Genomic DNA, 22,616 nt, shown 5'->3' on the forward strand with positions numbered 1-22,616 from the left:
AGAAATTACAGAAGAATAAGCTGAAAAAGCAGAAATAACACTTGAATAAGCTGAAGAAGTAGCAGAAAAAGCAGAAGAAGATGAATTAATTGAAAAAGCAGAAATTGCAGAAGATACAGAAGAAGATGATGAAGAAGAAGGGGATGTAGAATACAAGAAGAATAAGAAGAACTAGAAGAACATGGATAACAAGAAGTGGAAACCGAAGAATAAGATTAAAACGCAGAAATAACAGAAGAATAAGCTGAAGAAAAGCAGAAGTAGAATAAGAAGTATTTGAAAAAGCAGAAAATGCAGAAGAAACAGAAGATGAAGAAGAAGAAGAAGAAGAAGAAGAAGAAGAAGAAGAAGAAGAAGAAGAAGAAGAAGAAGAAGAAGAAGAAGAAGAAGAAGAAGAAGAAGAAGAAGAAGAAGAAGAAGAAGAAGAAGAAGAAGAAGAAATAGAAGGAGATGTAGAACAAGCAGATGAAGAAGAAGAACTAGAAGAACAAGAAGAAGAAACAGAAGAATTTGATGAAAAAGCAGAAATAGAAAAAGAAGAGGCCGATAAAGCAGAAATAACAGAAGGATAAGCCGAAAAAAGCAGAAATAACAGAAGATTAAGCCGAGAAAGGTCAAATAACAGAAATATAAACCGAAAATGTAAAAGAATATAACCGAAAATTACAGAAGAATAAGCCGAAAAAGCAGGCATAACACATGAATAAGCTGAAGAAGAAGGAGAAGAAGAAGAAAATGAGGTAATTGAAAATGCAGAAAATGTGGAAGAAACAGAAAGAGATGAAGAAGAAGAAGATGGCGATGTAGAACTACAAGGAGAACAAGAAGAACTAGAAGAACAAGAGGAACAAGAAGTAGAAACAGAAGAATAAGATGAAAACGCACAAATAACAGAAGAATAAGCTGAAGAAGAAGTAGAAGAAGCAGAAGGAGAAGAAGTGATTGAAAAAGCAGAAAATGAGAAGAAACAGAAGAAGATGAGCAAGACGAAGAAGGGGATGTAGAAATACAAGAAGAACAAGAAGAAGTAAAAGAACAAGAAGAACAAGAAGAATACAAAGAAGAATTAGATGAAAAAGCAGAAATTAGAGAATAAGCCGAAAAACCAGAAATAACACTTGAATAAGCTGAAGAAGAAGCATAAGAAGAGAAGAAGATGAAGTAATTGAAAAAGCATAACATGCAGAAGAAAAAAAAGAAGAATGAGAAGGATATGTAGAACTACAAGAAGAACAAGAAGAACAAGATGTAGAAACCGAAGAATAAGACATAAAAGCAGAAATAACAGAAGATTAAGCCGAAAAAGGAGAAATAACAGAAGTATAAGCCGAACATGCAGAAATTACAGAAGAATAAGCGAAAAAGCAGAAATCACTCATGAATAAATTGAAGATGAAGCAGAAGAAGAAGAAGAAGAAGCGATGAAGTAATTGAAAATGCAGACAATGCGGATGAAATAGAAGAAGATGAAGAAGAAGAAGATGGGGATGTAGAAATACAAGGAGAACAAGAAGAATTAGAAGAACAAGAAGATCAAGAAGTAGAAACAGAAGAATAAGATGAAAACGCAGAAATACCAGAAGAATAAGCTGAAGAAAAGAAGAAGAAGTTGAATAAGAAGAAGGATTTGAAAAAGCAGAAAATGCAGAAGAAACAGAAGATAAAGAAGAAGAAGAAGGAGATGTAGAACAACCAGATGAAGAAGAAGAACTGGAACAAGAACAAAAAGAAGAAACAGAAGAATGAGATGAAAAGGAGAAATAGAAAAAGAATAGGCCGAAAAAGCAGAAATAACAGAAGAATAAGCAAAATAAGCAGAAATAACAGAAGAATAAGCTGAAGAAGATGCAGAAGCAGCAGCAGCAGAAGAAGTAATTGGAAAAGCATAACGTGCAGAGAAGCAGAAGAAGAAGGCGAATGAGATGTAGAACTACAAGAAGAACAAGAAGAAGAAGAAAAGCACGAAGTAGAAACCCAAGAATGAGAGGAAAAAGCAGAAATAACAGAAGATTAACCCGAAAAAGGAGAAATATCAGAAGTATAAGCCGAAAATGCAGAAATTACTGAAGAATAAGCCGAAAAAGTAGAAATAACACATGAATAAGTTGAAGAAGAAGCAGAAGAAGAAGAAGAAGCAGCGATGAAGGAATTGAAAATGCAGAAAAAGCGGAAGTAACAGAAGGTGATGTACAAGAAGAAGATGGGGATGTAGAACTACAAGGAGAACAAGAAGAACTAGAAGAACAAGAAGTAGAAACAGAAGAATAAGATGAAAACGCACAAATAACAGAAGAATAATCTGAAGAAGTAGTAGAAGAAGCAGTAGGAGAAGTGATTGAAAAAGCAGAAAATGCAGAAGAAACAGAAGAAGATGAAGAGGACGAAGAAGGGGATGTAGAACTACAAGAAGATCAAGAAGAAGTAGAAGAACTAGAAGAACAAGAAGAAGAAACAGAAGAATTAGATGAAAAAGCAGAAATTACAGAAGAATAAGCTGAAGAAAAGCAGAAGTTGAATAAGAAGTATTTGAAAAAGCAGAAAATGCAGAAGAAACAGAAGAAGATAAAGAAGAAGAAGAAGGAGATGTAGAACAACCAGATGAAGAAGAAGAACTAGAAGAACAAGAACAAGAAGAAGAACAGAAGAATTAGATGAAAAAGGAGAAATAGAAAAAGAATAGGACGAAAAAGCAGATGTAACAGAAAAATAAGCAAAATAAGCAGAAATAACAGAAGAATAAGCTGAAGAAGATGCAGAAGAAGCAGCAGAAAAAGAGAAAATGGAAAAGCATAACATGAAGAAGAAGGCAAATGAGAAATAGAACTACAAGAAGAACAACAAGAAGAAGAAAAGCAAGAAGTAGAAACCGAAGAATAAGAGGAAAAAGCAGAAATAACAGAAGATTAAGCCGAAAAAGGAGAAATAACAGAAGTATAAGCCGAAAATACAGAAATAACACATGTATAAGATGAAGAAGCAGAAAAAGAAGAAGAAAGGATGAAGTAATTGAAAATGAATACAATGCGGAAGAAACAGAAGAAGAAGAAGAAGAAGAAGAAGAAGAAGAAGAAGAAGAAGAAGAAGAAGAAGAAGAAGAAGAAGAAGAAGAAGAAGAAGAAGAAGAAGAAGAAGAAGAAGAAGAAGAAGAAGAAGAAGTAGAAATACAAGAAGAACAAGAAGAAGTAGAAGAACAAGAATGAAGACACAGAAGAATTAGATGAAAAAGAAGAAATTACATAAGAATAAGCCGAAAAAGCAGAAATAACACTTGAATATGCTGAAGGAGAAGAAGCAGAAGAAGATGAAGTAATTGAAAAAGCAGAAATTGTGAAGATACAGAAGAGATGAAGAAGAAGATGGGGATGTAGAACTACAAGGAGAACAAGAAGAACTAGAAGAACAAGAAGAACAAGAAGTAGAAACAGAAGAGTAAGGTGAAAACGGACAAATCATAGAAGAATCAGCTGAAGAAGTAGAAGACGCAGAATGAGAAGAAGTGATTGAAAAAGCAGAAAATGCAGAAGAAACAGAAGAAGTTGAGGAAGACGACGAAGGGGATATAGAACTACAAGAAGAACAAGAAGAAGTAGAAGAACAAGAAGAACAAGAAGAAGACACAGAAGAATTAGATGAAAAAGCAGAAATTACAGAAGAAGGGGATGTAGAACTACAGGAAGAACAAGAGGAAGTAGAAGAACAAGAAGAACAAGAAGAAGACACAGAAGAATTAAATGAAAAAGCAGAAATTACAGAAGAATAAGCTGAAAAAGCAGAAATAACACTTGAATAAGCTGAAGAAGTAGCAGAAAAAGCAGAAGAAGATGAATTAATTGAAAAAGCAGAAATTGCAGAAGATACAGAAGAAGATGATGAAGAAGAAGGGGATGTAGAATACAAGAAGAATAAGAAGAACTAGAAGAACATGGATAACAAGAAGTGGAAACCGAAGAATAATATTAAAACGCAGAAATAACAGAAGAATAAGCTGAAGAAAAGCAGAAGTAGAATAAGAAGAATTTGAAAAAGCAGAAAATGCAGAAGAAACAGAAGATGAAGAAGAAGAAGAAGAAGAAGAAGAAGAAGAAGAAGAAGAAGAAGAAGAAGAAGAAGAAGAAGAAGAAGAAGAAGAAGAAGAAGAAGAAGAAGAAGAAGAAATAGAAGGAGATGTAGAACAAGCAGATGAAGAAGAAGAACTAGAAGAACAAGAAGAAGAAACAGAAGAATTTGATGAAAAAGCAGAAATAGAAAAAGAAGAGGCCGATGAAGCAGAAATAACAGAAGGATAAGCCGAAAAAAAGCAGAAATAACAGAAGATTAAGCCGAGAAAGGTCAAATAACAGAAATATAAACCGAAAATGTAGAAATTACAGAAGAATAAGCCGAAAAAGCAGACATAACACATGAATAAGCTGAAGAAGAAGCAGAAGAAGAAGAAAATGAGGTAATAGAAAATGCAGAAAATGTGGAAGAAACAGAAAGAGATGAAGAAGAAGAAGATGGCAATGTAGAACTACAAGGAGAACAAGAAGAATTAGAAGAACAAGAGGAACAAGAAGTAGAAACAGAAGAATAAGATGAAAACGCACAAATAACAGAAGAATAAGCTGAAGAAGAAGTAGAAGAAGCAGAAGGAGAAGAAGTGATTGAAAAAGCAGAAAATGAGAAGAAACAGAAGAAGATGAGCAAGACGAAGAAGGGGATGTAGAAATACAAGAAGAACAAGAAGAAGTAAAAGAACAAGAAGAATACAAAGAAGAATTAGATGAAAAAGCAGAAATTAGAGAATAAGCCGAAAAACCAGAAATAACACTTGAATAAGCTGAAGAAGAAGCATAAGAAGAGAAGAAGATGAAGTAATTGAAAAAGCATAACATGCAGAAGAAAAAAAAGAAGAATGAGAAGGATATGTAGAACTACAAGAAGAAGAAGAAGAACAAGATGTAGAAACCGAAGAATAAGACATAAAAGCAGAAATAACAGAAGATTAAGCCGAAAAAGGAGAAATAACAGAAGTATAAGCCGAACATGCAGAAATTACAGAAGAATAAGCGAAAAAGCAGAAATCACTCATGAATAAATTGAAGATGAAGCAGAAGAAGCAGAAGAAGAAGAAGAAGAAGAAGAAGAAGAAGCGATGAAGTAATTGAAAATGCAGACAATGCGGATGAAATAGAAGAAGATGAAGAAGAAGAAGATGGGGATGTAGAAATACAAGGAGAACAAGAAGAATTAGAAGAACAAGAAGATCAAGAAGTAGAAACAGAAGAATAAGATGAAAACGCAGAAATACCAGAAGAATAAGCTGAAGAAAAGAAGAAGAAGTTGAATAAGAAGAAGGATTTGAAAAAGCAGAAAATGCAGAAGAAACAGAAGATAAAGAAGAAGAAGAAGGAGATGTAGAACAACCAGATGAAGAAGAAGAACTGGAACAAGAACAAAAAGAAGAAACAGAAGAATGAGATGAAAAGGAGAAATAGAAAAAGAATAGGCCGAAAAAGCAGAAATAACAGAAGAATAAGCAAAATAAGCAGAAATAACAGAAGAATAAGCTGAAGAAGATGCAGAAGCAGCAGCAGCAGAAGAAGTAATTGGAAAAGCATAACGTGCAGAGAAGCAGAAGAAGAAGGCGAATGAGATGTAGAACTACAAGAAGAACAAGAAGAAGAAGAAAAGCACAAAGTAGAAACCCAAGAATGAGAGGAAAAAGCAGAAATAACAGATTAACCCGAAAAAGGAGAAATATCAGAAGTATAAGCCGAAAATGCAGAAATTACTGAAGAATAAGCCGAAAAAGTAGAAATAACACATGAATAAGTTGAAGAAGAAGCAGAAGAAGAAGAAGCAGCGATGAAGTAATTGAAAATGCAGAAAAAGCGGAAGTAACAGAAGATGATGTACAAGAAGAAGATGGGGATGTAGAACTACAAGGAGAACAAGAAGATCTAGAAGAACAAGAAGTAGAAACAGAAGAATAAGATGAAAACGCACAAATAACAGAAGAATAATCTGAAGAAGTAGTAGAAGAAGCAGTAGGAGAAGTGATTGAAAAAGCAGAAAATGCAGAAGAAACAGAAGAAGATGAAGAGGACGAAGAAGGGGATGTAGAAATACAAGAAGATCAAGAAGAAGTAGAAGAACTAGAAGAACAAGAAGAAGAAACAGAAGAATTAGATGAAAAAGCAGAAATTACAGAAGAATAAGCTGAAGAAAAGCAGAAGTTGAATAAGAAGTATTTGAAAAAGCAGAAAATGCAGAAGAAACAGAAGAAGATAAAGAAGAAGAAGAAGGAGATGTAGAACAACCAGATGAAGAAGAAGAACTAGAAGAACAAGAACAAGAAGAAGAATCAGAAGAATTAGATGAAAAAGGAGATATAGAAAAAGAATAGGCCGAAAAAGCAGATGTAACAGAAAAATAAGCAAAATAAGCAGAAATAACAGAAGAATAAGCTGAAGAAGATGCAGAAGAAGCAGCAGAAAAAGAGAAAATGGAAAAGCATAACAGGAAGAAGAAGGCAAATGAGACATAGAACTACAAGAAGAACAAGAAGAAGAAGAAAAGCAAGAAGTAGAAACCGAAGAATAAGAGGAAAAAGCAGAAATAACAGAAGATTAAGCCGAAAAAGGAGAAATAACAGAAGCATAAGCCGAAAATGCAGAAATAACACATGTATAAGATGAAGAAGCAGAAGAAGAAGAAGAAGGGATGAAGTAATTGAAAATGAATACAATGCGGAAGAAACAGAAGAAGAAGAAGAAGATGAAGAAGAAGAAGAAGAAGAAGAAGAAGAAGAAGAAGAAGAAGAAGAAGAAGAAGAAGAAGAAGAAGAAGAGGATGTAGAAATACAAGAAGAACAAGAGGAAGTAGAAGAACAAGAATGAAGACACAGAAGAATTAGATGAAAAAGAAGAAATTACATAAGAATAAGCCGAAAAAGCAGAAATAACACTTGAATATGCTGAAGGAGAAGAAGCAGAAGAAGATGAAGTAATTGAAAAAGCAGAAATTGCAGAAGATACAGAAGAGATGAAGAAGAAGATGGGGATGTAGAACTACAAGGAGAACAAGAAGAACTAGAAAACAAGAAGAACAAGAAGTAGAAACAGAAGAATAAGGTGAAAACGCACAAATCATAGAAGAATCAGCTGAAGAAGTAGAAGACGCAGAATGAGAAGAAGTGATTGAAAAAGCAGAAAATGCAGAAGAAACAGAAGAAGTTGAGGAAGACGACGAAGGGGATATAGAACTACAAGAAGAACAAGAAGAAGTAGAAGAACAAGAAGAACAAGAAGAAGACACAGAAGAATTAGATGAAAAAGCAGAAATTACAGAAGAAGGGGATGTAGAACTACAAGAAGAACAAGAGGAAGTAGAAGAACAAGAAGAACAAGAAGAAGACACAGAAGAATTAAATGAAAAAGCAGAAATTACAGAAGAATAAGCTGAAAAAGCAAAAATAACACTTGAATAAGCTGAAGAAGTAGCAGAAAAAGCAGAAGAAGATGAATTAATTGAAACAGCAGAAATTGCAGAAGATACAGAAGAAGATGATGAAGAAGAAGGGGATGTAGAATACAAGAAGAATAAGAAGAACTAGAAGAACATGGATAACAAGAAGTGGAAACCGAAGAATAAGATTAAAACGCAGAAATAACAGAAGAATAAGCTGAAGAAAAGCAGAAGTAGAATAAGAAGTATTTGAAAAAGCAGAAAATGCAGAAGAAACAGAAGATGAAGAAGAAGAAGAAGAAGAAGAAGAAGAATAAGAAGAAGAAGAAGAAGAAGAAGAAGAAGAAGAAGAAGAAGAAGAAGAAGAAGAAGAAGAAGAAGAAGAAGAAGAAGAAGAAGAAGAAGAAGAAGAAATAGAAGGAGATGTAGAACAAGCAGATGAAGAAGAAGAACTAGAAGAACAAGAAGAAGAAACAGAAGAATTTGATGAAAAAGCAGAAATAGAAAAAGAAGAGGCCGAATAAGCAGAAATAACAGAAGGATAAGCCGAAAAAAGCAGAAATAACAGAAGATTAAGCCGAGAAAGGTCAAATAACAGAAATATAAAACGAAAATGTAGAAATTACAGAAGAATAAGCCGAAAAAGCAGACATAACACATGAATAAGCTGAAGAAGAAGCAGAAGAAGAAGAAAATGAGGTAATTGAAAATGCAGAAAATGTGGAAGAAACAGAAAGAGATGAAGAAGAAGAAGGCGATGTAGAACTACAAGGAGAACAAGAAGAACTAGAAGAACAAGAGGAACAAGAGGTAGAAACAGAAGAATAAGATGAAAACGCACAAATAACAGAAGAATAAGCTGAAGAAGAAGTAGAAGAAGCAGAAGGAGAAGAAGTGATTGAAAAAGCAGAAAATGAGAAGAAACAGAAGAAGATGAGCAAGACGAAGAAGGGGATGTAGAAATACAAGAACAAGAAGAAGTAAAAGAACAAGAAGAACAAGAAGAATACAAAGAAGAATTAGATGAAAAAGCAGAAATTAGAGAATAAGCCGAAAAACCAGAAATAACACTTGACTAAGCTGAAGAAGAAGCATAAGAAGAGAAGAAGATGAAGTAATTGAAAAAGCATAACATGCAGAAGAAAAAAAAGAAGAATGAGAAGGATATGTAGAACTACAAGAAGAACAAGAAGAACAAGATGTAGAAACCGAAGAATAAGACATAAAAGCAGAAATAACAGAAGATTAAGCCGAAAAAGGAGAAATAACAGAAGTATAAGCCGAACATGCAGAAATTACAGAAGAATAAGCGAAAAAGCAGAAATCACTCATGAATAAATTGAAGATGAAGCAGAAGAAGAAGAAGAAGAAGAAGAAGAAGAAGAAGAAGCGATGAAGTAATTGAAAATGCAGACAATGCGGATGAAATAGAAGAAGATGAAGAAGAAGAAGATGGGGATGTAGAAATACAAGGAGAACAAGAAGAATTAGAAGAACAAGAAGATCAAGAAGTAGAAACAGAAGAATAAGATGAAAACGCAGAAATACCAGAAGAATAAGCTGAAGAAAAGAAGAAGAAGTTGAATAAGAAGAAGGATTTGAAAAAGCAGAAAATGCAGAAGAAACAGAAGATAAAGAAGAAGAAGAAGGAGATGTAGAACAACCAGATGAAGAAGAAGAACTGGAACAAGAACAAAAAGAAGAAACAGAAGAATGAGATGAAAAGGAGAAATAGAAAAAGAATAGGCCGAAAAAGCAGAAATAACAGAAGAATAAGCAAAATAAGCAGAAATAACAGAAGAATAAGCTGAAGAAGATGCAGAAGCAGCAGCAGCAGAAGAAGTAATTGGAAAAGCATAACGTGCAGAGAAGCAGAAGAAGAAGGCGAATGAGATGTAGAACTACAAGAAGAACAAGAAGAAGAAGAAAAGCACAAAGTAGAAACCGAAGAATGAGAGGAAAAAGCAGAAATAACAGAAGATTAACCCGAAAAAGGAGAAATATCAGAAGTATAAGCCGAAAATGCAGAAATTACTGAAGAATAAGCCGAAAAAGTAGAAATAACACATGAATAAGTTGAAGAAGAAGCAGAAGAAGAAGAAGAAGCAGCGATGAAGTAATTGAAAATGCAGAAAAAGCGGAAGTAACAGAAGATGATGTACAAGAAGAAGATGGGGATGTAGAACTACAAGGAGAACAAGAAGAACTAGAAGAACAAGAAGTAGAAACAGAAGAATAAGATGAAAACGCACAAATAACAGAAGAATAATCTGAAGAAGTAGTAGAAGAAGCAGTAGGAGAAGTGATTGAAAAAGCAGAAAATGCAGAAGAAACAGAAGAAGATGAAGAGGACGAAGAAGGGGATGTAGAACTACAAGAAGATCAAGAAGAAGTAGAAGAACTAGAAGAACAAGAAGAAGAAACAGAAGAATTAGATGAAAAAGCAGAAATTACAGAAGAATAAGCTGAAGAAAAGCAGAAGTTGAATAAGAAGTATTTGAAAAAGCAGAAAATGCAGAAGAAACAGAAGAAGATAAAGAAGAAGAAGAAGGAGATGTAGAACAACCAGATGAAGAAGAAGAACTAGAAGAACGAGAACAAGAAGAAGAACAGAAGAATTAGATGAAAAAGGAGAAATAGAAAAAGAATAGGACGAAAAAGCAGATGTAACAGAAAAATAAGCAAAATAAGCAGAAATAACAGAAGAATAAGCTGAAGAAGATGCAGAAGAAGCAGCAGAAAAAGAGAAAATGGAAAAGCATAACATGAAGAAGAAGGCAAATGAGAAATAGAACTACAAGAAGAACAACAAGAAGAAGAAAAGCAAGAAGTAGAAACCGAAGAATAAGAGGAAAAAGCAGAAATAACAGAAGATTAAGCCGAAAAAGGAGAAATAACAGAAGTATAAGCCGAAAATACAGAAATAACACATGTATAAGATGAAGAAGCAGAAAAAGAAGAAGAAAGGATGAAGTAATTGAAAATGAATACAATGCGGAAGAAACAGAAGAAGAAGAAGAAGAAGAAGAAGAAGAAGAAGAAGAAGAAGAAGAAGAAGAAGAAGAAGAAGAAGAAGAAGAAGAAGAAGAGGATGTAGAAATACAAGAAGAACAAGAAGAAGTAGAAGAACAAGAATGAAGACACAGAAGAATTAGATGAAAAAGAAGAAATTACATAAGAATAAGCCGAAAAAGCAGAAATAACACTTGAATATGCTGAAGGAGAAGAAGCAGAAGAAGATGAAGTAATTGAAAAAGCAGAAATTGTAGAAGATACAGAAGAGATGAAGAAGAAGATGGGGATGTAGAACTACAAGGAGAACAAGAAGAACTAGAAGAACAAGAAGAACAAGAAGTAGAAACAGAAGAGTAAGGTGAAAACGCACAAATCATAGAAGAATCAGCTGAAGAAGTAGAAGACGCAGAATGAGAAGAAGTGATTGAAAAAGCAGAAAATGCAGAAGAAACAGAAGAAGTTGAGGAAGACGACGAAGGGGATATAGAACTACAAGAAGAACAAGAAGAAGTAGAAGAACAAGAAGAACAAGAAGAAGACACAGAAGAATTAGATGAAAAAGCAGAAATTACAGAAGAAGGGGATGTAGAACTACAAGAAGAACAAGAGGAAGTAGAAGAACAAGAAGAACAAGAAGAAGACACAGAAGAATTAAATGAAAAAGCAGAAATTACAGAAGAATAAGCTGAAAAAGCAGAAATAACACTTGAATAAGCTGAAGAAGTAGCAGAAAAAGCAGAAGAAGATGAATTAATTGAAAAAGCAGAAATTGCAGAAGATACAGAAGAAGATGATGAAGAAGAAGGGGATGTAGAATACAAGAAGAATAAGAAGAACTAGAAGAACATGGATAACAAGAAGTGGAAACCGAAGAATAAGATTAAAACGCAGAAATAACAGAAGAATAAGCTGAAGAAAAGCAGAAGTAGAATAAGAAGTATTTGAAAAAGCAGAAAATGCAGAAGAAACAGAAGATGAAGAAGAAGAAGAAGAAGAAGAAGAAGAAGAAGAAGAAGAAGAAGAAGAAGAAGAAGAAGAAGAAGAAGAAGAAGAAGAAGAAGGAGATGTAGAACAAGCAGATGAAGAAGAAGAAACAGAAGAATTTGATGAAAAAGCAGAAATAGAAAAAGAAGAGGCCGATAAAGCAGAAATAACAGAAGGATAAGCCGAAAAAAGCAGAAATAACAGAAGATTAAGCCGAGAAAGGTCAAATAACAGAAATATAAACCGAAAATGTAGAAATTACAGAAGAATAAGCCGAAAAATCAGACATAACACATGAATAAGCTGAAGAAGAAGAAGAAGAAGAAGAAAATGAGGTAATTGAAAATGCAGAAAATGTGGAAGAAACAGAAAGAGATGAAGAAGAAGAAGATGGCGATGTAGAACTACAAGGAGAACAAGAAGAACTAGAAGAACAAGAGGAACAAGAAGTAGAAACAGAAGAATAAGATGAAAACGCACAAATAACAGAAGAATAAGCTGAAGAAGAAGTAGAAGAAGCAGAAGGAGAAGAAGTGATTGAAAAAGCAGAAAATGAGAAGAAACAGAAGAAGATGAGCAAGACGAAGAAGGGGATGTAGAAATACAAGAAGAACAAGAAGAAGTAAAAGAACAAGAAGAATACAAAGAAGAATTAGATGAAAAAGCAGAAATTAGAGAATAAGCCGAAAAACCAGAAATAACACTTGAATAAGCTGAAGAAGAAGCATAAGAAGAGAAGAAGATGAAGTAATTGAAAAAGCATAACATGCAGAAGAAAAAAAAAGAAGAATGAGAAGGATATGTAGAACTACAAGAAGAACAAGAAGAACAAGATGTAGAAACCGAAGAATAAGACATAAAAGCAGAAATAACAGAAGATTAAGCCGAAAAAGGAGAAATAACAGAAGTATAAGCCGAACATGCAGAAATTACAGAAGAATAAGCGAAAAAGCAGAAATCACTCATGAATAAATTGAAGATGAAGCAGAAGAAGTAGAAGAAGAAGAAGAAGAAGCGATGAAGTAATTGAAAATGCAGACAATGCGGATGAAATAGAAGAAGATGAAGAAGAAGAAGATGGGGATGTAGAAATACAAGGAGAACAAGAAGAATTAGAAGAACAAGAAGATCAAGAAGTAGAAACAGAAGAATAAGATGAAAACGCAGAAATACCAGAAGAATAAGCTGAAGAAAAGAAGAAGAAGTTGAATAAGAAGAAGGATTTGAAAAAGCAGAAAATGCAGAAGAAACAGAAGATAAAGAAGAAGAAGAAGGAGATGTAGAACAACCAGATGAAGAAGAAGAACTGGAACAAGAACAAAAAGAAGAAACAGAAGAATGAGATGAAAAGGAGAAATAGAAAAAGAATAGGCCGAAAAAGCAGAAATAACAGAAGAATAAGCAAAATAAGCAGAAATAACAGAAGAATAAGCTGAAGAAGATGCAGAAGCAGCAGCAGCAGAAGAAGTAATTGGAAAAGCATAACGTGCAGAGAAGCAGAAGAAGAAGGCGAATGAGATGTAGAACTACAAGAAGAACAAGAAGAAGAAGAAAAGCACAAAGTAGAAACCGAAGAATGAGAGGAAAAAGCAGAAATAACAGAAGATTAACCCGAAAAAGGAGAAATATCAGAAGTATAAGCCGAAAATGCAGAAATTACTGAAGAATAAGCCGAAAAAGTAGAAATAACACATGAATAAGTTGAAGAAGAAGCAGAAGAAGAAGAAGAAGCAGCGATGAAGTAATTGAAAATGCAGAAAAAGCGGAAGTAACAGAAGATGATGTACAAGAAGAAGATGGGGATGTAGAACTACAAGGAGAACAAGAAGAACTAGAAGAACAAGAAGTAGAAACAGAAGAATAAGATGAAAACGCACAAATAACAGAAGAATAATCTGAAGAAGTAGTAGAAGAAGCAGTAGGAGAAGTGATTGAAAAAGCAGAAAATGCAGAAGAAACAGAAGAAGATGAAGAGGACGAAGAAGGGGATGTAGAACTACAAGAAGATCAAGAAGAAGTAGAAGAACTAGAAGAACAAGAAGAAGAAACAGAAGAATTAGATGAAAAAGCAGAAATTACAGAAGAATAAGCTGAAGAAAAGCAGAAGTTGAATAAGAAGTATTTGAAAAAGCAGAAAATGCAGAAGAAACAGAAGAAGATAAAGAAGAAGAAGAAGGAGATGTAGAACAACCAGATGAAGAAGAAGAACTAGAAGAACGAGAACAAGAAGAAGAACAGAAGAATTAGATGAAAAAGGAGAAATAGAAAAAGAATAGGACGAAAAAGCAGATGTAACAGAAAAATAAGCAAAATAAGCAGAAATAACAGAAGAATAAGCTGAAGAAGATGCAGAAGAAGCAGCAGAAAAAGAGAAAATGGAAAAGCATAACATGAAGAAGAAGGCAAATGAGAAATAGAACTACAAGAAGAACAACAAGAAGAAGAAAAGCAAGAAGTAGAAACCGAAGAATAAGAGGAAAAAGCAGAAATAACAGAAGATTAAGCCGAAAAAGGAGAAATAACAGAAGTATAAGCCGAAAATACAGAAATAACACATGTATAAGATGAAGAAGCAGAAAAAGAAGAAGAAAGGATGAAGTAATTGAAAATGAATACAATGCGGAAGAAACAGAAGAAGAAGAAGAAGAAGAAGAAGAAGAAGAAGAAGAAGAAGAAGAAGAAGAAGAAGAAGAAGAAGAAGAAGAAGAAGAAGAAGAGGAAGAAGAAGAAGAAGAAGAAGAAGAAGAAGAAGAAGAAGCAGAAGAGGAGGAGGATGTAGAAATACAAGAAGAACAAGAAGAAGTAGAAGAACAAGAATGAAGACACAGAAGAATTAGATGAAAAAGAAGAAATTACATAAGAATAAGCCGAAAAAGCAGAAATAACACTTGAATATGCTGAAGGAGAAGAAGCAGAAGAAGATGAAGTAATTGAAAAAGCAGAAATTGTAGAAGATACCGAAGAGATGAAGAAGAAGATGGGGATGTAGAACTACAAGGAGAACAAGAAGAACTAGAAGAACAAGAAGAACAAGAAGTAGAAACAGAAGAGTAAGGTGAAAACGGACAAATCATAGAAGAATCAGCTGAAGAAGTAGAAGACGCAGAATGAGAAGAAGTGATTGAAAAAGCAGAAAATGCAGAAGAAACAGAAGAAGTTGAGGAAGACGACGAAGGGGATATAGAACTACAAGAAGAACAAGAAGAAGTAGAAGAACAAGAAGAACAAGAAGAAGACACAGAAGAATTAGATGAAAAAGCAGAAATTACAGAAGAAGGGGATGTAGAACTACAAGAAGAACAAGAGGAAGTAGAAGAACAAGAAGAACAAGAAGAAGACACAGAAGAATTAAATGAAAAAGCAGAAATTACAGAAGAATAAGCTGAAAAAGCAGAAATAACACTTGAATAAGCTGAAGAAGTAGCAGAAAAAGAAGAAGAAGATGAATTAATTGAAAAAGCAGAAATTGCAGAAGATACAGAAGAAGATGATGAAGAAGAAGGGGATGTAGAATACAAGAAGAATAAGAAGAACTAGAAGAACATGGATAACAAGAAGTGGAAACCGAAGAATAAGATTAAAACGCAGAAATAACAGAAGAATAAGCTGAAGAAAAGCAGAAGTAGAATAAGAAGTATTTGAAAAAGCAGAAAATGCAGAAGAAACAGAAGAAGAAGAAGAAGAAGAAGAAGAAGAAGAAGAAGAAGAAGAAGAAGAAGAAGAAGAAGAAGAAGAAGAAGAAGAAGAAGAAGAAGAAGAAGAAGAAGAAGAAGAAGAAGAAGAAGGAGATGTAGAACAAGCAGATGAAGAAGAAGAAACAGAAGAATTTGATGAAAAAGCAGAAATAGAAAAAGAAGAGGCCGATAAAGCAGAAATAACAGAAGGATAAGCCGAAAAAAAGCAGAAATAACAGAAGATTAAGCCGAGAAAGGTCAAATAACAGAAATATAAACCGAAAATGTAGAAATTACAGAAGAATAAGCCGAAAAATCAGACATAACACATGAATAAGCTGAAGAAGAAGAAGAAGAAGAAGAAAATGAGGTAATTGAAAATGCAGAAAATGTGGAAGAAACAGAAAGAGATGAAGAAGAAGAAGATGGCGATGTAGAACTACAAGGAGAACAAGAAGAACTAGAAGAACAAGAGGAACAAGAAGTAGAAACAGAAGAATAAGATGAAAACGCACAAATAACAGAAGAATAAGCTGAAGAAGAAGTAGAAGAAGCAGAAGGAGAAGAAGTGATTGAAAAAGCAGAAAATGAGAAGAAACAGAAGAAGATGAGCAAGACGAAGAAGGGGATGTAGAAATACAAGAAGAACAAGAAGAAGTAAAAGAACAAGAAGAATACAAAGAAGAATTAGATGAAAAAGCAGAAATTAGAGAATAAGCCGAAAAACCAGAAATAACACTTGAATAAGCTGAAGAAGAAGCATAAGAAGAGAAGAAGATGAAGTAATTGAAAAAGCATAACATGCAGAAGAAAAAAAAAGAAGAATGAGAAGGATATGTAGAACTACAAGAAGAACAAGAAGAACAAGATGTAGAAACCGAAGAATAAGACATAAAAGCAGAAATAACAGAAGATTAAGCCGAAAAAGGAGAAATAACAGAAGTATAAGCCGAACATGCAGAAATTACAGAAGAATAAGCGAAAAAGCAGAAATCACTCATGAATAAATTGAAGATGAAGCAGAAGAAGTAGAAGAAGAAGAAGAAGAAGCGATGAAGTAATTGAAAATGCAGACAATGCGGATGAAATAGAAGAAGATGAAGAAGAAGAAGATGGGGATGTAGAAATACAAGGAGAACAAGAAGAATTAGAAGAACAAGAAGATCAAGAAGTAGAAACAGAAGAATAAGATGAAAACGCAGAAATACCAGAAGAATAAGCTGAAGAAAAGAAGAAGAAGTTGAATAAGAAGAAGGATTTGAAAAAGCAGAAAATGCAGAAGAAACAGAAGATAAAGAAGAAGAAGAAGGAGATGTAGAACAACCAGATGAAGAAGAAGAACTGGAACAAGAACAAAAAGAAGAAACAGAAGAATGAGATGAAAAGGAGAAATAGAAAAAGAATAGGCCGAAAAAGCAGAAATAACAGAAGAATAAGCAAAATAAGCAGAAATAACAGAAGAATAAGCTGAAGAAGATGCAGAAGCAGCAGCAGCAGAAGAAGTAATTGGAAAAGCATAACGTGCAGAGAAGCAGAAGAAGAAGGCGAATGAGATGTAGAACTACAAGAAGAACAAGAAGAAGAAGAAAAGCACAAAGTAGAAACCGAAGAATGAGAGGAAAAAGCAGAAATAACAGAAGATTAACCCGAAAAAGGAGAAATATCAGAAGTATAAGCCGAAAATGCAGAAATTACTGAAGAATAAGCCGAAAAAGTAGAAATAACACATGAATAAGTTGAAGAAGAAGCAGAAGAAGAAGAAGAAGCAGCGATGAAGTAATTGAAAATGCAGAAAAAGCGGAAGTAACAGAAGATGATGTACAAGAAGAAGATGGGGATGTAGAACTACAAGGAGAACAAGAAGAACTAGAAGAACAAGAAGTAGAAACAGAAGAATAAGATGAAAACGCACAAATAACAGAAGAATAATCTGAAGAAGTAGTAGAAGAAGCAGTAGGAGAAGTGATTGAAAAAGCAGAAAATGCAGAAGAAACAGAAGAAGATGAAGAGGACGAAGAAGGGGATGTAGAACTACAAGAAGATCAAGAAGAAGTAGAAGAACTAGAAGAACAAGAAGAAGAAACAGAAGAATTAGATGAAAAAGCAGAAATTACAGAAGAATAAGCTGAAGAAAAGCAGAAGTTGAATAAGAAGTATTTGAAAAAGCAGAAAATGCAGAAGAAACAGAAGAAGATAAAGAAGAAGAAGAAGGAGATGTAGAACAACCAGATGAAGAAGAAGAACTAGAAGAACGAGAACAAGAAGAAGAACAGAAGAATTAGATGAAAAAGGAGAAATAGAAAAAGAATAGGACGAAAAAGCAGATGTAACAGAAAAATAAGCAAAATAAGCAGAAATAACAGAAGAATAAGCTGAAGAAGATGCAGAAGAAGCAGCAGAAAAAGAGAAAATGGAAAAGCATAACATGAAGAAGAAGGCAAATGAGAAATAGAACTACAAGAAGAACAACAAGAAGAAGAAAAGCAAGAAGTAGAAACCGAAGAATAAGAGGAAAAAGCAGAAATAACAGAAGATTAAGCCGAAAAAGGAGAAATAACAGAAGTATAAGCCGAAAATACAGAAATAACACATGTATAAGATGAAGAAGCAGAAAAAGAAGAAGAAAGGATGAAGTAATTGAAAATGAATACAATGCGGAAGAAACAGAAGAAGAAGAAGAAGAAGAAGAAGAAGAAGAAGAAGAAGAAGAAGAAGAAGAAGAAGAAGAAGAAGAAGAAGAAGAAGAAGAAGAAGAAGAAGAAGAGGATGTAGAAATACAAGAAGAACAAGAAGAAGTAGAAGAACAAGAATGAAGACACAGAAGAATTAGATGAAAAAGAAGAAATTACATAAGAATAAGCCGAAAAAGCAGAAATAACACTTGAATATGCTGAAGGAGAAGAAGCAGAAGAAGATGAAGTAATTGAAAAAGCAGAAATTGTAGAAGATACAGAAGAGATGAAGAAGAAGATGGGGATGTAGAACTACAAGGAGAACAAGAAGAACTAGAAGAACAAGAAGAACAAGAAGTAGAAACAGAAGAGTAAGGTGAAAACGCACAAATCATAGAAGAATCAGCTGAAGAAGTAGAAGACGCAGAATGAGAAGAAGTGATTGAAAAAGCAGAAAATGCAGAAGAAACAGAAGAAGTTGAGGAAGACGACGAAGGGGATATAGAACTACAAGAAGAACAAGAAGAAGTAGAAGAACAAGAAGAACAAGAAGAAGACACAGAAGAATTAGATGAAAAAGCAGAAATTACAGAAGAAGGGGATGTAGAACTACAAGAAGAACAAGAGGAAGTAGAAGAACAAGAAGAACAAGAAGAAGACACAGAAGAATTAAATGAAAAAGCAGAAATTACAGAAGAATAAGCTGAAAAAGCAGAAATAACACTTGAATAAGCTGAAGAAGTAGCAGAAAAAGCAGAAGAAGATGAATTAATTGAAAAAGCAGAAATTGCAGAAGATACAGAAGAAGATGATGAAGAAGAAGGGGATGTAGAATACAAGAAGAATAAGAAGAACTAGAAGAACATGGATAACAAGAAGTGGAAACCGAAGAATAAGATTAAAACGCAGAAATAACAGAAGAATAAGCTGAAGAAAAGCAGAAGTAGAATAAGAAGTATTTGAAAAAGCAGAAAATGCAGAAGAAACAGAAGATGAAGAAGAAGAAGAAGAAGAAGAAGAAGAAGAAGAAGAAGAAGAAGAAGAAGAAGAAGAAGAAGAAGAAGAAGAAGAAGAAGAAGAAGAAGAAGAAGAAGAAGAAGAAGGAGATGTAGAACAAGCAGATGAAGAAGAAGAAACAGAAGAATTTGATGAAAAAGCAGAAATAGAAAAAGAAGAGGCCGATAAAGCAGAAATAACAGAAGGATAAGCCGAAAAAAGCAGAAATAACAGAAGATTAAGCCGAGAAAGGTCAAATAACAGAAATATAAACCGAAAATGTAGAAATTACAGAAGAATAAGCCGAAAAATCAGACATAACACATGAATAAGCTGAAGAAGAAGAAGAAGAAGAAGAAAATGAGGTAATTGAAAATGCAGAAAATGTGGAAGAAACAGAAAGAGATGAAGAAGAAGAAGATGGCGATGTAGAACTACAAGGAGAACAAGAAGAACTAGAAGAACAAGAGGAACAAGAAGTAGAAACAGAAGAATAAGATGAAAACGCACAAATAACAGAAGAATAAGCTGAAGAAGAAGTAGAAGAAGCAGAAGGAGAAGAAGTGATTGAAAAAGCAGAAAATGAGAAGAAACAGAAGAAGATGAGCAAGACGAAGAAGGGGATGTAGAAATACAAGAAGAACAAGAAGAAGTAAAAGAACAAGAAGAATACAAAGAAGAATTAGATGAAAAAGCAGAAATTAGAGAATAAGCCGAAAAACCAGAAATAACACTTGAATAAGCTGAAGAAGAAGCATAAGAAGAGAAGAAGATGAAGTAATTGAAAAAGCATAACATGCAGAAGAAAAAAAACGAAGAATGAGAAGGATATGTAGAACTACAAGAAGAACAAGAAGAACAAGATGTAGAAACCGAAGAATAAGACATAAAAGCAGAAATAACAGAAGATTAAGCCGAAAAAGGAGAAATAACAGAAGTATAAGCCGAACATGCAGAAATTACAGAACAATAAGCGAAAAAGCAGAAATCACTCATGAATAAATTGAAGATGAAGCAGAAGAAGAAGAAGAAGAAGAAGAAGAAGCGATGAAGTAATTGAAAATGCAGACAATGCGGATGAAATAGAAGAAGATGAAGAAGAAGAAGATGGGGATGTAGAAATACAAGGAGAACAAGAAGAATTAGAAGAACAAGAAGATCAAGAAGTAGAAACAGAAGAATAAGATGAAAACGCAGAAATACCAGAAGAATAAGCTGAAGAAAAGAAGAAGAAGTTGAATAAGAAGAAGGATTTGAAAAAGCAGAAAATGCAGAAGAAACAGAAGATAAAGAAGAAGAAGAAGGAGATGTAGAACAACCAGATGAAGAAGAAGAACTGGAACAAGAACAAAAAGAAGAAACAGAAGAATGAGATGAAAAGGAGAAATAGAAAAAGAATAGGCCGAAAAAGCAGAAATAACAGAAGAATAAGCAAAATAAGCAGAAATAACAGAAGAATAAGCTGAAGAAGATGCAGAAGCAGCAGCAGCAGAAGAAGTAATTGGAAAAGCATAACGTGCAGAGAAGCAGAAGAAGAAGGCGAATGAGATGTAGAACTACAAGAAGAACAAGAAGAAGAAGAAAAGCACAAAGTAGAAACCGAAGAATGAGAGGAAAAAGCAGAAATAACAGAAGATTAACCCGAAAAAGGAGAAATATCAGAAGTATAAGCCGAAAATGCAGAAATTACTGAAGAATAAGCCGAAAAAGTAGAAATAACACATGAATAAGTTGAAGAAGAAGCAGAAGAAGAAGAAGAAGCAGCGATGAAGTAATTGAAAATGCAGAAAAAGCGGAAGTAACAGAAGATGATGTACAAGAAGAAGATGGGGATGTAGAACTACAAGGAGAACAAGAAGAACTAGAAGAACAAGAAGTAGAAACAGAAGAATAAGATGAAAACGCACAAATAACAGAAGAATAATCTGAAGAAGTAGTAGAAGAAGCAGTAGGAGAAGTGATTGAAAAAGCAGAAAATGCAGAAGAAACAGAAGAAGATGAAGAGGACGAAGAAGGGGATGTAGAACTACAAGAAGATCAAGAAGAAGTAGAAGAACTAGAAGAACAAGAAGAAGAAACAGAAGAATTAGATGAAAAAGCAGAAATTACAGAAGAATAAGCTGAAGAAAAGCAGAAGTTGAATAAGAAGTATTTGAAAAAGCAGAAAATGCAGAAGAAACAGAAGAAGATAAAGAAGAAGAAGAAGGAGATGTAGAACAACCAGATGAAGAAGAAGAACTAGAAGAACGAGAAGAAGAAGAAGAACAGAAGAATTAGATGAAAAAGGAGAAATAGAAAAAGAATAGGACGAAAAAGCAGATGTAACAGAAAAATAAGCAAAATAAGCAGAAATAACAGAAGAATAAGCTGAAGAAGATGCAGAAGAAGCAGCAGAAAAAGAGAAAATGGAAAAGCATAACATGAAGAAGAAGGCAAATGAGAAATAGAACTACAAGAAGAACAACAAGAAGAAGAAAAGCAAGAAGTAGAAACCGAAGAATAAGAGGAAAAAGCAGAAATAACAGAAGATTAAGCCGAAAAAGGAGAAATAACAGAAGTATAAGCCGAAAATACAGAAATAACACATGTATAAGATGAAGAAGCAGAAAAAGAAGAAGAAAGGATGAAGTAATTGAAAATGAATACAATGCGGAAGAAACAGAAGAAGAAGAAGAAGAAGAAGAAGAAGAAGAAGAAGAAGAAGAAGAAGAAGAAGAAGAAGAAGAAGAAGAAGAAGAAGAGGAAGAAGAAGAAGAAGAAGAAGAAGAAGAAGAAGCAGAAGAGGAGGAGGATGTAGAAATACAAGAAGAACAAGAAGAAGTAGAAGAACAAGAATGAAGACACAGAAGAATTAGATGAAAAAGAAGAAATTACATAAGAATAAGCCGAAAAAGCAGAAATAACACTTGAATATGCTGAAGGAGAAGAAGCAGAAGAAGATGAAGTAATTGAAAAAGCAGAAATTGTAGAAGATACCGAAGAGATGAAGAAGAAGATGGGGATGTAGAACTACAAGGAGAACAAGAAGAACTAGAAGAACAAGAAGAACAAGAAGTAGAAACAGAAGAGTAAGGTGAAAACGGACAAATCATAGAAGAATCAGCTGAAGAAGTAGAAGACGCAGAATGAGAAGAAGTGATTGAAAAAGCAGAAAATGCAGAAGAAACAGAAGAAGTTGAGGAAGACGACGAAGGGGATATAGAACTACAAGAAGAACAAGAAGAAGTAGAAGAACAAGAAGAACAAGAAGAAGACACAGAAGAATTAGATGAAAAAGCAGAAATTACAGAAGAAGGGGATGTAGAACTACAAGAAGAACAAGAGGAAGTAGAAGAACAAGAAGAACAAGAAGAAGACACAGAAGAATTAAATGAAAAAGCAGAAATTACAGAAGAATAAGCTGAAAAAGCAGAAATAACACTTGAATAAGCTGAAGAAGTAGCAGAAAAAGAAGAAGAAGATGAATTAATTGAAAAAGCAGAAATTGCAGAAGATACAGAAGAAGATGATGAAGAAGAAGGGGATGTAGAATACAAGAAGAATAAGAAGAACTAGAAGAACATGGATAACAAGAAGTGGAAACCGAAGAATAAGATTAAAACGCAGAAATAACAGAAGAATAAGCTGAAGAAAAGCAGAAGTAGAATAAGAAGTATTTGAAAAAGCAGAAAATGCAGAAGAAACAGAAGAAGAAGAAGAAGAAGAAGAAGAAGAAGAAGAAGAAGAAGAAGAAGAAGAAGAAGAAGAAGAAGAAGAAGAAGAAGAAGAAGAAGAAGAAGAAGAAGAAGAAGAAGAAGAAGGAGATGTAGAACAAGCAGATGAAGAA

The 22,616-nt window shown here is 33.7% G+C and overlaps 1 protein-coding gene across 1 annotated transcript in view; it reads left to right on the forward strand.

Annotated features, from left to right (window-relative positions):
- Nucleotides 1–273: 273 nt before the first annotated feature.
- LOC311188120 (uncharacterized protein) overlaps nt 274–22,616 on the forward strand; it is a gene marked incomplete at its 5' end in the record, with an annotated part of 30,601 nt that continues 8,258 nt past the window's right edge. Inside the window, one exon of the mRNA XM_084259876.1 lies at nt 274–518. Within this exon, the coding sequence (XP_084116002.1) occupies nt 274–518 (245 nt within the window). The remainder of the gene's footprint in view (nt 519–22,616) is intronic.

The sequence above is a fragment of the Talpa europaea genome (assembly GCF_964194135.1).
Source record: "Talpa europaea genome assembly, contig: HAP1_SCAFFOLD_274, whole genome shotgun sequence".
NCBI classification, from domain to species: domain Eukaryota; kingdom Metazoa; phylum Chordata; class Mammalia; order Eulipotyphla; family Talpidae; genus Talpa; species Talpa europaea.